The sequence below is a fragment of the Phycodurus eques genome, chromosome 19, assembly GCF_024500275.1.
Source record: "Phycodurus eques isolate BA_2022a chromosome 19, UOR_Pequ_1.1, whole genome shotgun sequence".
NCBI classification, from domain to species: Eukaryota; Metazoa; Chordata; class Actinopteri; order Syngnathiformes; family Syngnathidae; genus Phycodurus; species Phycodurus eques.
The window spans coordinates 7114455-7129442 of NC_084543.1; the positions used below are offsets into that span (position 1 = coordinate 7114455).

The 14988-nt window shown below is 40.3% G+C and overlaps 3 protein-coding genes across 7 annotated transcripts in view; 1 reads left to right on the plus strand and 2 right to left on the minus strand.

Moving 5' to 3' along the window:
* Positions 1 to 342: 342 nt before the first annotated feature.
* LOC133395304 (chromobox protein homolog 1-like) lies at positions 343 to 4271 on the minus strand. 2 transcript variants are annotated; one of them, XM_061664098.1, is made up of 6 exons: positions 4098 to 4271; positions 2940 to 3021; positions 1738 to 1894; positions 1297 to 1450; positions 795 to 889; positions 343 to 502 (listed from the first exon to the last, which is right to left on the minus strand). In XM_061664098.1, the coding sequence occupies exons 2-6, from the start codon at positions 2992 to 2994 to the stop codon at positions 361 to 363; spliced, it is 603 nt and encodes a 200-aa protein (XP_061520082.1). In that variant the 5' UTR covers positions 2995 to 3021; positions 4098 to 4271; the 3' UTR covers positions 343 to 360. The 2 variants fall into 2 exon arrangements, with proteins under 2 accessions (XP_061520082.1, XP_061520081.1); XM_061664097.1 differs by having other exon boundaries at positions 4087 to 4271.
* A 1454-nt stretch (positions 4272 to 5725) lies between these two features.
* Positions 5726 to 12410, plus strand: snx11 (sorting nexin 11). 4 transcript variants are annotated; one of them, XM_061664091.1, is made up of 7 exons: positions 5726 to 5927; positions 7351 to 7453; positions 7774 to 7860; positions 9342 to 9442; positions 9507 to 9602; positions 9678 to 9905; positions 10475 to 12410. In XM_061664091.1, exons 2-7 carry the CDS (start codon positions 7421 to 7423, stop codon positions 11121 to 11123), a joined length of 1194 nt encoding a protein of 397 aa, XP_061520075.1. In that variant the 5' UTR covers positions 5726 to 5927; positions 7351 to 7420; the 3' UTR covers positions 11124 to 12410. The 4 variants fall into 4 exon arrangements, with proteins under 4 accessions (XP_061520075.1, XP_061520077.1, XP_061520076.1 ...); XM_061664093.1 differs by having other exon boundaries at positions 7431 to 7453; XM_061664092.1 differs by lacking the exon at positions 5726 to 5927 and adding an exon at positions 5934 to 7270.
* Positions 8223 to 14988, minus strand: part of skap1 (src kinase associated phosphoprotein 1) — a 45795-nt gene continuing 39029 nt past the window's right edge. Inside the window, exons 12-13 of the mRNA XM_061664095.1 lie at positions 13531 to 13634; positions 8223 to 8623 (exon numbers count right to left, since the gene is read on the minus strand). Coding sequence (XP_061520079.1) covers positions 13542 to 13634 — 93 coding nt within the window. The 3' untranslated portion in view covers positions 8223 to 8623; positions 13531 to 13541. The remainder of the gene's footprint in view (positions 8624 to 13530; positions 13635 to 14988) is intronic.

Below are 14988 nucleotides of genomic sequence, written 5' to 3' on the forward strand. Positions count from 1 at the left end.
GTAACAAAAAGTGACTTTATTGTCCAAAAATGACAGCGAGACATGAGAAAAACGACAACAATCAGCAAGCACAGTAATCACGGCAAACAGATCTTAAGTACACGACAGCTAAGATGTAGAAAAAAAAGAAAAAAAACGCAACATGGCACACGAGTTTTTGAAGGTAAAAGGTTGTGAAATGTTTAACACTGCATGGATACGGTCTCAAGCAGGATGACGACGTTCTAAACACTTAAAAGCACGACCAACGTCAGACTAACTGAAGTGTTTAACCCCACTCCCTCCCCCCACCCCTCCCCCCCTCAGAAACCAAAGTTTAACCAAATTCAAAACTACCCCCCCCCCCTTTTTTTTTTTTTTTTAGTTTTTCTCATCTTTTTTCTCATCTTCACTGGGGTACGAGTGCCAGGTGAGCCGCTCCTCGTAGAAAGAGATGACCACCTGCGGACACTTGACGTTGGCCTCCTTGGCCGGAACCAGGTCTGCTTCGTCAGAGTTTTTCCTTTAAAACAAAAAAACAAAAGTCACTCTGGAATGGGGACATTGAGAAGTTGACGATAGGGTTGCAAAATTCGAGGAATTTTCAAAGTTGGAAACTTCTCATTGGAATTAACTGGAATAAACCAGGAATTTACCAAATTAAAGAGGATTATAGGTTGGGTCACGGACGTGCATAATAAGTCGACATTCATGATTTTGTTCTCAAAATAAACAATTGAGGTGCAATTAAATAGTTAAAGCTTGATAAAGTTGTTCAAAACAAACTGTTGAAATGTAATGCGGTGGGTACGGACCACTTCATGAGGAACATGAGCTCTCCCGTCGAATCGGTGGCTCCGATGATTCTCTCCGGTTCCAAACCCCTGGCAAAGCCCCTCAGCTTCTCAGTCTGCCGACAAAAAAAAAAAAACAACTAAACGTTCACATCTATTCACTTTTCTACAGAACCTGAAAGACGACAGGGCTTTTCATATCACTCTCAGAATTGTTGTTATAGAGTGAGCCCCCATTGATCTAAAACCACTCACGATAGGTGGAAATCTGCGAGACAGAGACCATATTACAATATTTTGTTTTATCCCTTACTTGTGATTAATTTGACTGCTTACGACTGTAGCTGTAGTTTGTATTACATTAAACAGTGCTGTTAATAACACGATATTTAATTACAAAACATTTACAAAGTATGGGAAATAGCTTGCAGTACAAACTTAGAAAATGAGAGATGATAATGAAAATTGCTATATTACGTGTAACGAAGTGCACAGCGCACACACAGAAACGTTTTGAACTTACGTCATCTTTCTTCCTCTTGGATTTGCTTTCTTCTCCATCTCCATCGCTGGCCGCCTTCCGTTTGCCCTCGTGCGCCGACTTCTGAGACTGGAGAAACTCGGCGATGAGGTCGGGACAGTCCAGGTTGTCCTCCGGCTCCCACGTGTTGTCTTCCCTGCGCGCACACGTACAGACAATAACACATACAAACAATAACAAAAACACATACACACAACCCACCACAAACAAGACACTCGCATACAGACGAACACGCACAATCGACACATTCACAAAACACGACAAACAGGAAATGCAACACACAAACACAAAGGAGACAAATATCACATATGAGAAATACATTCACAAGAGACAAATGACACACACACAAATGTTTGGGTTTCGTGGCAAGCCAACTACTGTATTAAAATAAAAAATGTGTCAAGATGGTGAAGCAGCACTCACTCTGAGAATCCCTTCCACTTGAGGAGGTATTCTACCCTCCCTTTGACCACCCGTCGATTCAGGACTTTCTCCACCACGTACTCCTCCTCCTCCTCTTCTTCCTCAGCTACGTCATCCGCCTTCTTCTCCTTCTTCTCAGGCACAGGCAGCTTGCTCTCTGGCGGACAACATGCGGTAGAGAGGGAACGACGTATAGAGTTAGACATTTTCCACCTAGTACCACTTGGGAAAAAATTATTTAGCTCGCCAACCACCACCAATATGACCAACATTAAAATATAGTCCATAATAGACCTGCGTTCATACAAAATGGGACAGTGTTTTAATCCTAAAAAGTATCTTTAATTGTATTGTAAGCCGCTCTCTCACATTATCCACAGTTTGAATGTCAACACTGTGCTTAAATATAGACAAATAACAAATATTTGAATAATGACTACATTAAAATGGACTGCACGTAAGTTAAATTGCACCAAAATATTTAAAATTAAACAGTTCTTAAAGATTAAATGCAAATGTGCTAAAAGTTAAACACAACTGAACTGCACTTGGGCGGGGATTCTGCCGCATACCACTAGAGGGAGCCCATGTACCACACATTGGGAACCACTGATGAAAATAAAGAGTGACTAAAATGCAGTAAGAATTCAATGTATCAAATGTGTGTTCCCCACACATTTTGCAATACGCACATCGCAGATTCACCTGTTTGTTGATTTTTTGGGGGGAACCTATCCTCGATTATACACTGAAAAACTCACCGATTCGCTGTTTGTTTTTGTGCTCAGCCTAAAGTATTGCTTTGGTGCCACCATGGTGCCAAGGGACGATGTTGAAGTGAGTTGAGGAGTTTCATGTAGTGCTTTGCAATCATCTTGTGGCATCTTCAAGAAATTACAAACCTTTTTGGGGTATCAGGTACTTACGGACTTTATAATGAACATTTAAGCAGTTTAACTGTATTATATTTCCCATACAGTTTATGCTTTCAAATTTGGTTTGAGTTCAAATATGTTTAGGATGTGTTTTAAAGTGTGTCTTAAGCCTAAATGTAGGCATGCGAGAAAGGCAAAACTAAGAAAAATGTTCTATGTGAATTTTCATCTACAGGTATGGTAGGTGGGTCTGACACACATAATTTCAGACAAGGATTTCACTCAAAATACATCAGGACATTGAAATGAAAGAATGTTGTGGCAAACCTTCTGTAACACTGGGGCCATCGTTCGGGGTTTCTGTAGTCACGCTCATACTCATCAAGTAGACCTGGAGACCAGCAGGGTCCTGGTCAGTGCGGTAAGAAAGGAGACAAGAGCATTGCACACTTTACAATCACTCTTGTCAATCAATTCATTGTCATTGTATATCCGTATGCCTGCACTATACTGCCCCCTGGTGGCCAAGGCGCGAACGCCAGAAGGAGCAGCACATCAATGGGCATTGAAGCATGAACTCATGAGGCACAAACAGTTTGATGCTTTACATTAAATTTAATCATGCTATTACTGTATGTTTAAGTACAATACTATGGAGTGCTATTTTTCTTGATTTAAAAACATGTGTATTTTTGGGGCGCCTGGAACAGATGAAACGGCATTTCAATTTATTTCTGTGGGTAACGATAATGTGAGATATGAGCATTTGCACCACTGTACAGTATTTGTAGTGAATTATATTTTTTTAAGCATTCAACTGAAATTGAAAAATGTCCCTGGGGGTACAGGGGCTAACCTAAAGTAATGAGGTCCACTCGAAATGGAGAGCAAAAACGTGACTGTGTGTGGCTAAAAAGCTGCAAGCAACCACCTGTTCTCGCAAAATTGTATAAGAACAACAAAAGAACGCAGCAGCAATTTGGGAGCAACTAACGCGTCGGGGAATCGACGGTGTGGTATTAAAACGGGGGCGGGGGCGGGGGGACACGCACACGTTTTTTGTGCGTGCGTTTAATGTGGCCACGCTGTGGCTCCGGTCGCCGCTAAGCAGCGTGGAGAAGATAAGAGCAACACGACAAAGCCAAGCAAGCATGCATGCAGGAAGCGGCTAGCATGGAGGGAGCGTTTCAATCCTCCATGTTGTGTTGTGTGGCGTTCGCCTCCAGACGCATGCACCGCGTCGTCTGGCAGTATTTATTTAAATATATTTTTGCTTGTTTCTTTTTTTAATCCATGCAGACTCCGTGTGACAAGACAACGTGAAGCCGAATGAAAATGTGCTAATTCAAGTGGCTAATGGCTGGCTGAGCTCTCTGTCTGCCTCTCTCTCTCTCTCTGTCTCTCTCTCTCTCTCATACACACACACACAATGTGTTTTAAAGCACTCGCTTTTGGAGGGAAAAAAATGACTCACCGCTGACTCACAATTCGCTTTTTTGAGAGCTCCGCTGGAAAAGGACGACAACGACACGCTATAGGCTTTTATTATGTGCCAATTACGTCTAGCGTTTGACTGTGTTTTTTTCTTAGCTGGTAGGTAACACAGCGCAGCTAGCTTATGACTAGCTTCAGCTTGTTGCTAACGTAGCCTAGCGTCTCCGCCCCTTTTCGTGGAGAGAGAGAGGGACGCCTTACGCATGCGCAATGGACTTTCCCCGGGACGTTCGCTTTTTCAGATCTTTTCTAGTTCGCTCCACGAAAACGACCCCGGTTCTTTATTTTTTTAAGAAGGATTAAGTTGGAGTCGCGATACAACTGGTTTTACTTTGACATGACATACGGGTAATGTCATGTAATTTACCAAAAGACGAGTCAGTTACAAAAATAAACAAGGAAGCGAATGGGACGTCCTCACGTTCATCTTCGCTTTTTAGTATCTTTGATACATCGGCACAAATGGACTTCACCCATAAACGACCTGAAATATAATGGAAATCGTTTTGGATGCTGAGAAATGAAACATGCAAGCAGTGCCTTAACGCAGACTTTCGAAAATACAAATCACATGTTTTTATTGCGATGTTCAGTTTCCCTGTGAAGTACAGTGAACGCATTTTTCTTTTCTTTCTTTCTTTTTGTTTTTTTTCTACACCGCTCGCTTTATGATTTTCCACCAATCACCCGTCACTCTCGTCTTATGTCGCCACACGGACCCTCGGAATTCAGCAAAACAAACATTTCATGAACGCATAAACATTTACTTTAAAAGTAACTGTCTCTAGTCTCCCACATAAAACTCAGTTTAAATACATTTTGATTGAGATTTACACTTCTCGTCAAATATACCCACTTGTATTTGTGTTACGAATAAGTCAAGAGTTTAAAAAAAAAAAATCTCAACTAAATAACACAATTGTCAAAACTAGTTGAGAGAAACCACATAACGCATATACGTAAGATTAGTACATGGGAAATGTGAGAAATTCACAGTGTTGTTTTCATTGTGGTATGAAGGTATTGGGGGGGAAATATGGGCAAAGAAAGTGAGCATAAAAATTCCCCGAGCAGTTTGTTTGGGTTTGTTTCCAGCATCAACTGTAGCTAGTAAGCAAGCTAACGTACTGTTGCACTAGCGTGGAGGGGGAAGTGAGCCATAGGCACAGCTCACTTTTTACTTTAAAACATTACTTTTAGCGTATTGAAATGTTCATAACTGTTGATCTAATAATTACGACAATAATGACCATCTCACTTATTATCCCTTAAGTTTATGTTACCGCTTAATTTGTCTTAAATTGGCTACATTTTCAATATTGAAACATTTTGCTGAGCGTAATTTTTTTCATGTTAACGCTGTCTCATCTGGTGTCTGTATCAAGTGCAACTTGGGGAAAAGAAATTATGACAGGAAAAATTAATTGTTTTAATGGCTGTAATAGTGTAGCGACCTGTGGTTTCAAAGCTCAGGTTTATTCATCTCATGGGCGCAGGATAAAAACACATACACAAAAGGAGTAGTTTTCGTCGTCAAAATCATCCAAACACGACGTAGACGACACAGAAAGTAACAAAAGGCATGAAGGGGACGCCCCCCACGATGACGTCATAGAGGCGAGCGGCTCGCCCGGCTAGCGTACAGTAGCTCTCGTGTGACTTGCGAAATGGAGACCGCAGCTTTTTGCACTAACAAGCCGCCAGACTGAACCGCCGGGGAGCTTTTTGGCTTGTTCTTCTGGGGAACAACAACATCTACTGGCGGGTCAACTTTAAACACAACACGCCTGCGTGCTAATATACAAATACTTCGTCAAAAAAGTAAGTCCGCCAGGATTAGCTTTTAGCTGGTGTTTGCTTTAGCTCAACAACTACTAACATTGACAGCTTTTCTAAACCACAAGTCTCTTCAAATATTCACTTTGCTAATTCAACAGTGCTTTAGTTAAATACGTACTTTTTTTAATAGTACTTGTGTCAACTAATTGTAAACGATGTCGTCATTATCGCGTTAATCGTTCCAATTTGGCAAAAGCTGACGCAACTCAGATATTTGTTTTTCTGTTTGAAATACTGAACACTAACGAGAAAGGTGAGTCGTTAATAATTTGAATAATAATTGTCTTTAAAAATACTAATTGGTTATTAGACGCGGAGGTTGTACAGCCTCATCATCTGATTATGTGCACCACGTGGCAGTGACTCAATCCATCGCTAATTTTTCAGATCGATCGATTGATTGATTAGTCTCGCTCCCTGGCCTTGTGATGGCCAGCTGAGTCGCTGCTTGATGGCTTGTTCGTGTCGAAACGGGAACCACAAAGTGCAGTCAGTTAATGGAGGAATTGCGTGCGAATGCCGGGGTATTAATGGCGTTCAATTGTTGACATTTCAAATGTGACACTTGACGCTGGGATGGTTCGAATCGATCAAGAAATCGGGGGAGGTAAATATAAAATGTTTAAATTTGGTTATTTTATTGTGGAAATTTGCGAGCCTTAAAATAGCTCCCAGATATGGGAAAACAGGAAATATTGCAGTATGGAAAATAGTTACCATAAAGTTGAGAATGAGCTCAACAATTTGGAATGGGAAATATTTTGTTGAATGTCTCGTTCACTTAAATTGCTTTTTATTTATTTTTTTTGCATACAACTTTGCCTCCCAAAAAAAATACACTAGCTTTATGCTAACGCAATGGGAAACACCATAGACGAGCTAATCTGACTAGCGTCTATCGCAGTCGTTATGAACCCTTAAACAACTTGCATTTGAACACAAACGGTAGCAACACATACTGGCTGAGCGTTCAGTACTCACAGGCATATTCTTTCTCATCTGCAAAAAAAAACCAAAACAATATTACTGCTTGTTACGCCATCAAATCTTGTATTCTATCTGTATTATACTACCCTCTAGTGGCCAACTGTGCACATCAGGAGACTCATTGAACTAAACCATTAAATCATGATGCAAAAAGTTTTAATTCCTCAACATTCGATTTAGATATGTTATTACTGCATGTCTTTTATAAAGTACAATATTCTAACGTGCTTTCTTGCTTTAATCAATTTCCTGCTTTTTTTTGGGGGTGGTCGGAATGGATGATTTGAGATACAAGCGTGGTCACGGAGCGAATTAAAATTCCAAGTCAAGGCACCACTGTATGTGAACGCTCTCCAGTGTTTACCCAATGATTCATTTTGTGTGTGATAAAAGTGCAACTGACTTTATTGCTTCACAGGCTGAGTCATAGACGCACTGTGCAGCATGTGAATTTAAACAACTTCTGTCTCCTCTCTACGTACGCCAACATGATCTCAGCTATGACCATGAACCATGAAGATGTAAGTCACCACTTCATTTTCACACATTTATAGACCCATATGAGTCCCCCCTTGTGTACTCCCACCACGTGTCCTTGTATAATGATGTATGTCATACATTGCATGCAGCGATATCTGTTTTCGCCCATTAGAAAATAATACAAGAATAGAAATAATTTGTTCCAGGGACAAACTGTGACCACCATTGAATAATCAACTGTGAAGGCAATGTTTTAAGTAACATTTCCAATTATACCAAGTCAGGGATGTTAGAATTTAGAAATAAATATGGACCGAAATATTTAAAGAGCCTGATGCAACTTTTTTTTTCTGGCCTGCAGGTTTTTGTTGCCGTGCGGGTTCAAGATCCCCGGATGCAGAACGAAGGCTTGTGGAATTCCTATGTGGATTACAAGATCTTCCTCCATGTGAGTGTAGATCCAGATTTTGAATGATTTGCCCAAGCATTACATTCTTTAATCCAGCCCACCACTCATTTGTAAAATCAAGAGTCCTGTAATATAATTTGGACCTTTCCCCAAAAAATTGGTGAATTAAAATGTATTTATTCACGTTTTATGAATTTATCATTAATTGGTCAATTGATTTGTTTTATTTTTTTTGTTTTTGGCATGTATAATGGGTGATTTAACTGATTATTTTAATTGCATTTACCTAGATTGGTTAAGGGGTTGAATATTAGTAAATAATATACATTTAACGGTTTTATTTTAATAAATTTATTTGATTATAAATAATGACATTTAAAAATAAGTTAACTAGATGCTTTTATTCATTTAGCACATTGAATATTGGTTACTTTATTGTGGATAATGACATAAAATATTACTAAGTCATACATCATAAACATGAGTGAATTATTTATTAGAAGAAAAAAATCTCAATTTCTTTTCAATAAACCCTGATCCACCCCCTTTTTGGGGGGCACATCTGTCTATTTTAAGTTTATAAGTAACCCCTGTTCTAGAATGTCACTCATTCTAGTTCATTTGAAAAGCTGGCCCTTAACATATAATCACATCCCTGAGAAGACATTTGCTCTTAATCTGCGACAGATGAAGTTAGCACATCGTTTCCTGGCATTGTTGTGGCAACTGTTTCTTTAGCACCGTTGAGTCAGCAGCAGTGAGCCCCCCGTGATCCTGCGTCACTTGTCGCCTTGAGTCCTGACTGCGCACAAAAAGAACAGACAAAACATTCTTGATTTATCTGCCAACCAATTCCCGACATATTTTATGACGTGAAAAACGATTTTTGCTAACTTACAAAAAAAAAAAAAATTAAAAAAAAATCACGCGTACATGCATATTTACAGCCTTTGCCACAAAGCTCAAACTTAAGCTCAGCTGCAAAGGCAAAAAAAACTTAAGCTCAGCTGCAAAGGCAAAATTTAAAAATAGTCATTAAGGAGAATAATGTATTCCATTTTGGAATAAGGCTGTAAGAAAAACAGTGGGGAAAAGTAAAACCCTCTAAATATGCTCTGGATGTGCTGAATGGCAGCTTAACTAATGGATGGGTCATCACAGTAAAACAAGAAACGTGTCTATCAACAAAGACAGCTGAATCGAAAAACAAGAATATATAGTTACTGTCTAGTCGTCTACTGGAAACAATGTTAAGTGGATAGTAACCAGTAAATTACCAAGAATATAGATGAACAGAAAAAAAGAGGAAGCGGTTTCAGGAAGTTGAGAGAAACCACAGGTGAAAGGTAGACATTGTGTATGTTACTTCAGGAAAGAAAACCTGTCTATAATTGTTAAAATGCCAATGTGCTAATATTGTTGCTTTTTAAAGGAATGACCACTGGCAGGTCAGCTGACCTGTCAAAACAGTCACTGATGTTAACGGTAATGTTTTGTTTTTTTGTGTGGTGTGCGTACAGACCAATAGTAAGGCATTCACTGCCAAGACATCGTGTGTGCGACGGCGCTACAGCGAGTTCGTGTGGCTGAAGAAAAAGCTGCAGAAGAACGCTGGCTTGGTGTGAGTACAGTCAACCCTAGAATTTGCTTTAGTTTTTTTGATAGACCCGTTTGTGATCCTGCAGGCCCGTTCCAGAACTTCCTGGAAAGTCCTTCTTCTCCTTCAGCAACGAGGACTTCCTGGAACGTAGGCGTCAAGGACTTCAAGTCTTCCTGGACACGTCAGTCCCATCTCTACCACCATTTCCGCCCCTTCTTTGGCTTCAAACATTCAAACGTGCGTGTGTGCGTTCCAGGGTGGTGAACATGACCGTGTGTCTGTCAGACAGCCAGCTTCACCTGTTCCTGCAGACGCAGCTGCCCGTCGGCCACATCCTGGACTGCGTGCAAGGCCACACCCCCTACACTGTGATGGACGCCATCCTGACCTACGCCTCGTCCAATCAGGGCTGGGCTCAGGCTCAGGAGGAGGACACGGCCGTCAAGGAGCCAAGTCTAACAGTGTCTTATGAGTCCATGGAGAGGTGAGGACATCGCCGTAGCAACCAACAGTTACAGTCAACACCCACACACTCACCAAATTTTCTGTAAAACTATTTACACTATATTAAAACTTTTCTCTCATATAAAATATTCTTTATAAATTCCCATGTTGTCTTATTGGGAACTTCAAAACTTGTTGGAAAATATGACAACATATAATTAAAATAATTCTCATGTGAGTTTTTGGGGGAAATATGAGTTTTCTTCACTGTAATAGTGGGAAAAGTGCAACTTTATCAAGGTATCTTAATTTTTCGCCGTAGTTTTAGGGTATACAGTGAATCCCGGAAGAGTTCGCCACACTTCACTTTTTTAACCTTTTGTCATGTCTGAAATGAAAAAAAATGTGACTTCTTTGCACATTCATTAAAAATGCATGGCAAATTTCAAAACTGTTTTTGACACTGCAAATACTTTGTTGATGCGCTGTATTTATGTTTTAAAGCGAGTTTTTGCTTTTGGCGGTGGGTCTTTGTCCCTAACCCTTGCCAATTGACTGTATTCCTGTTGTTGTCCATCCAGATTAATTGTCAAGTAATCTCCTCCACAGCCCGGCCCCTCATCAGCCTCACCCTCACAACAAAGATGGCGTCAGTCTGGCGCTCTTCTCGTCTGACGCCGACGACATACTTGAACCTTGCGATTTGACCGCCCGTGACAAAGCCACGTCGGCCGTCTTCTACCTTGGGGACAGCCAGGATGAGCGGACGCTGACCGAAGTCACAGCACCAGGGAGCGGTCGCATGGAGACCCCTGTGGAGGTCCACGTTCCTGGGTGTGCGGGCATTGAGGAGGTGGACCACAGAGGTTCAGCTCCTCAGGTTACTGGTTCTGAGGTGGAGGAGGAACTTGTGTCTGAGGGAGTCGGATCCAGACAGGAAGCGGTAAGCGAGCAGGACGCTGCATCGCTGTCGTTGTCCAACGAGAGCATCATACAAGTCAGCGACGAAGAAGACGTCGTCTGCCGTGACCGTTTGTCACGGAACGGCTTTGTCAAGATGACCCCCGAGGACGACAACCACTGGTTGCAGGTGTCCGGTGGGACCAACGTCACCGTGGACATCCAAGCGAACAGTTGTGGTGACCGGGAGCTTAGCAACTCTTTGGATGTCAATTTTGCAGAGAATGACTTCAGCGTGTTGGGGAGCACCTCCGCTCCAGAGTTAGCTCACGGGAAACACTCGGATTTGCCAGACTGAAGAGGGTTTTTTTTTTTTTTATATATATATTTAAAACCTTTACATTTATTTTAATGCTTGACAGCAGGCTACTCAATTCTGAGTGGTATCATAAAGATAAACACATTTTGGGGGGGGGAATATACAACTTTTTCTCTAATGTATAGTGATTGAGCCCTGCTGCAAATAGAGAAAATTTGCAAGTTGTTGACCCCCCCCCCCCCCAAAAAAAAGTATTACAATTGTCTATAGATGCCAGAAAATGGCAGCAAAGCATTCTTTTATTCGACCAGACGATGGCCTGACTAAATGAAGCTCTTCAACATAGTTGTATGGCACCAAAGCAATATTTTTATGAGACACAGCTTTGGACTGAGCACATATGTTTGGAAAATATGACGTACAGAAATATCAAAACTTTTTATTTTATTTTGTTTTGACAATACGCCGCTCAGTCGTGTAGGAGCTGAGTATCTCTTTGATTGTCAATATTGGCAACAACAAGTTCAGCATTTTGGAGAGCAGCTCTTGTCCTGACTTAGGCCCCAGGATATATTCAGAGTTGCCAGACTGAAAAGGATATATATTTTTTTATTATATAAAAAAAAAAAACTTAACATTCATTTTTAACGCTAGATGGCAGGCTCGAGTTCTGAATGGTGTCATGTCTACGTAGGGACTGCAGAGGGCGCTAAAGGTCTCCAGAAAATTTTAACTACTTAAAAAAAAAAAACAGGTCACATAGAGATACAATGGTTGGTATTCACATTTTGACAAACAAGCATTTATATTCACACCTACTAACAAATTCAAGTCGTCACTTTATCTAACGGCAATGGTTTTATAATGAGGGATGAAGCCGAGTATCTGGAGAAAACCGACGCAAGCATGAGGAGAACATGGAAACTTCACACAGGAAGGGCAGAGCCCAGATTCAAACACCAATGCTCAATTGTGCTGCCTAAAATTCAAATCCATGACAAAAGTTTAAATCCATTACAATCATATCCAATGACACAAAGCTGCAAATAAGATGACTGACCTCCGCAAAAGTTTAATTTCCACATGTAATCTCACGTTTTTTGCTTCCACCAAAACGTGATTCGTCATTTTTGTCACATTAAAAAAAGGGACTGAGTTTATTCGCTCATTCTACATTTAAAAATTAGGTTTATAATGAGACTTTTTTTTTTTTTTATGACCACTGATGTTTTGCTGGAATGTTTAGCTGAGATTTACTGCTGATTGTTGATTTCACCAATGCAAAATGTTATTTTATGAATAAAAGTCTATTAATAGTAACAGCAACACTACCTTCATCTTGTGGTTTATTTAAAATAAACACTTGGTTGTCTTCATCTCACTTGTCTTGTTCATTTTTCACTACTAGAGAGAAACTGCCACAGTGGCCTGCACCAGACTTCCAACTATTTGACAAACATCACTATAATTACTTATGTGAATATAATTTGTTGACAATTCTAAATGTCCATTTTAAATACAGACTAATGACTATAAGTGCCCACCATTAATGCTCGTTTTAATATTTAGTTTGGGAAAACAATCATTTTAATGTGCAATATGGCCTTAAAATTTCATATTTTCCCCCCCCCCACAAATCTCATTCAATTATACTAATTTTTTCCTCCTTCATTTACAAAAAAAGGCTTGACATTATTCAAACAAGTTCTGATTCCCCCCCGGCTTTTTCTGGGATTTGCTTTATTTCTCGATACAAATCAAGCTTTGAAACTGTTTTTATCCTCACCATCAACTTCCACAGAAATAAATTTTCTTTCCAGATGTGAAAATAAAGTACTTCATCTGGATGGGAAATACCTTTTGTCAAAGCATGTAAAAAATTTTTTTACATAAAATGAGCCACCAAACTTCATTACTCGACTGGTCCATATGTCTGATGTATGACCCCTTCATATCTCGCTGTGTCTTTTGTCATGTAAAATTGTAAGGCAAAACGACCTCGAAAAAAATATTTGCAGCTACAACGCACATAACCTCTGGTCGCAGTTTTCCAACATATCGATAAATTCCTGCTTTTGCGAAGTATAAATGTTCACCTTGTCTTTGGCAATGTTCAGCGCGATTGCTCCTTTTTTGTCATACGCAAAACAATGTGAGAATCATTCCACTCATGTCTGTTTCTTCGTAAGAGTTGAAGTTGCTTAAAAAAAAAGATGCTCAAGGGTTTGGGGGGAAAAAAAACAAAGTTGGCCACACCCACTTTGCTCGAATTAATAGATAATGTGATTTGTGGTTTAAATCATAAGAGAACCTAACAAATGACATGTTTATAATTTGTTCAGAGGACGGTGAGGGTTAACGAGTGAATGGGCCTGCACGAGAACCAGGTGGTACGTTAGTTGGGAAGCGTTTTTGGGATTCTTTTGATGTCTGGGTTGTCCTGTACCTGCTTGCAGCTCACAGGAAATAGGCGGGGTGCAGGAAGTCCTTGGGGACGATACCCACAGTGCCGTTCAGCTCGCCGACCCACCAACCATCGATGTTGTACTCCTGGAAACAACATAACATGCTCATTGTAACAACCTAAATGCTGCAAGATGACAAAAGAATCATGAATAATAATTTCCAGGATCTAAGAGTATTTGACTCAAAGCACTGATATGTAAGTTAAACCCATGCTATGACTAAGGTCATTCAGATTTTTTATTTTTTAAATCCTAAAGCAACTATTTTAAGAAATTATTTTCCCACAGATTATTTTAAAATGCTTCAGGCATTACACACTTCATTAAAAATATATGAAATTATCTGAGCAGCTTTGTGTGTAATTGAAATTTGTGTTTTATTCTAAATCAATGTGCAAACCCTTAAGCTAAAGAAAATAGAAAAATAATTCAAATGCATTTGATCTGTTGTTTACTGCATAAAATACAATTAACTACTGTTGCCTTGAGCCGTTAATATAAAAAAAATTAACTTTAAATGAAATAATTTAGCCGCCAGCAGGTGGACAAACAGATGTTAATTGTCTTTGTATTGTGTGATTTAGTTGCACTGCTCTTGTATTCTGTTGGCGCTCTCTGGGGAATAGAAGCGTCGTGCAATGTGGACCTTTACCGAGGATCTGATCAATTGCAAAGAGTATTTAAGTTTCTTATACTAACATGCGGCATTCTGTTTTGTTGTTGTTTAGATTTTAAATTCTTTATATCCTCCCAAATGCTGCTCTTTGTTTTTGTTTACATTTTGTTGGTTGTACGATAGTATCCATACCAGTGTTAATCTATTTAGTCGTATCTATCCAGCTATCTCTATCCAGTATCAAACTAGCTAGTGTCTCTTTCGCCCTAGCTGTCTATCTCGTCTCTATCTTCCTTCTCTCTTGCAAGTTCTCGAATCTAGTTATCTAGTATCTAGTCATCTAGGATCTCTCTCTCTCTCCATCCATCTGTCCATCAATGTTCTCCTTCAGGAGCCTCCTGATGTTTTTTTATAATGTGCCCAGCAGGCCACAGCGGAAGAGGTCCACGAGGGTGGTGGTCCTGGTAGTGAGTCATGAGGACAAGGGCACAAGGGTTTTTTTTTTTTTTTTTTTCTTCTTTCTTTTTTTGGGGGGTGTGGGGGGTATAACAGAAAGGGATGTGTGTGTCGCCCTCAGAGGGGTGTCGCAGCACTCTTGCAGCCACCGCAGTGACAAAAGAATTTTATTTATTTGCGCCGCCCATCTGTGCAAAACACTCTCAAATTCTACCCCGGAAAGGTCTTTTGGATTATCGGCGCCGCCATTTTAATATGAGTGTCGCGGCGCGAGGCGGGGTGGCAGAGCCAATGATGGTGGGAGTCTGTCAGGCGTGCAGAGTCCATCTTCCTCGCGCTCGCAACGGGTTCATCCAGAGTACACCTG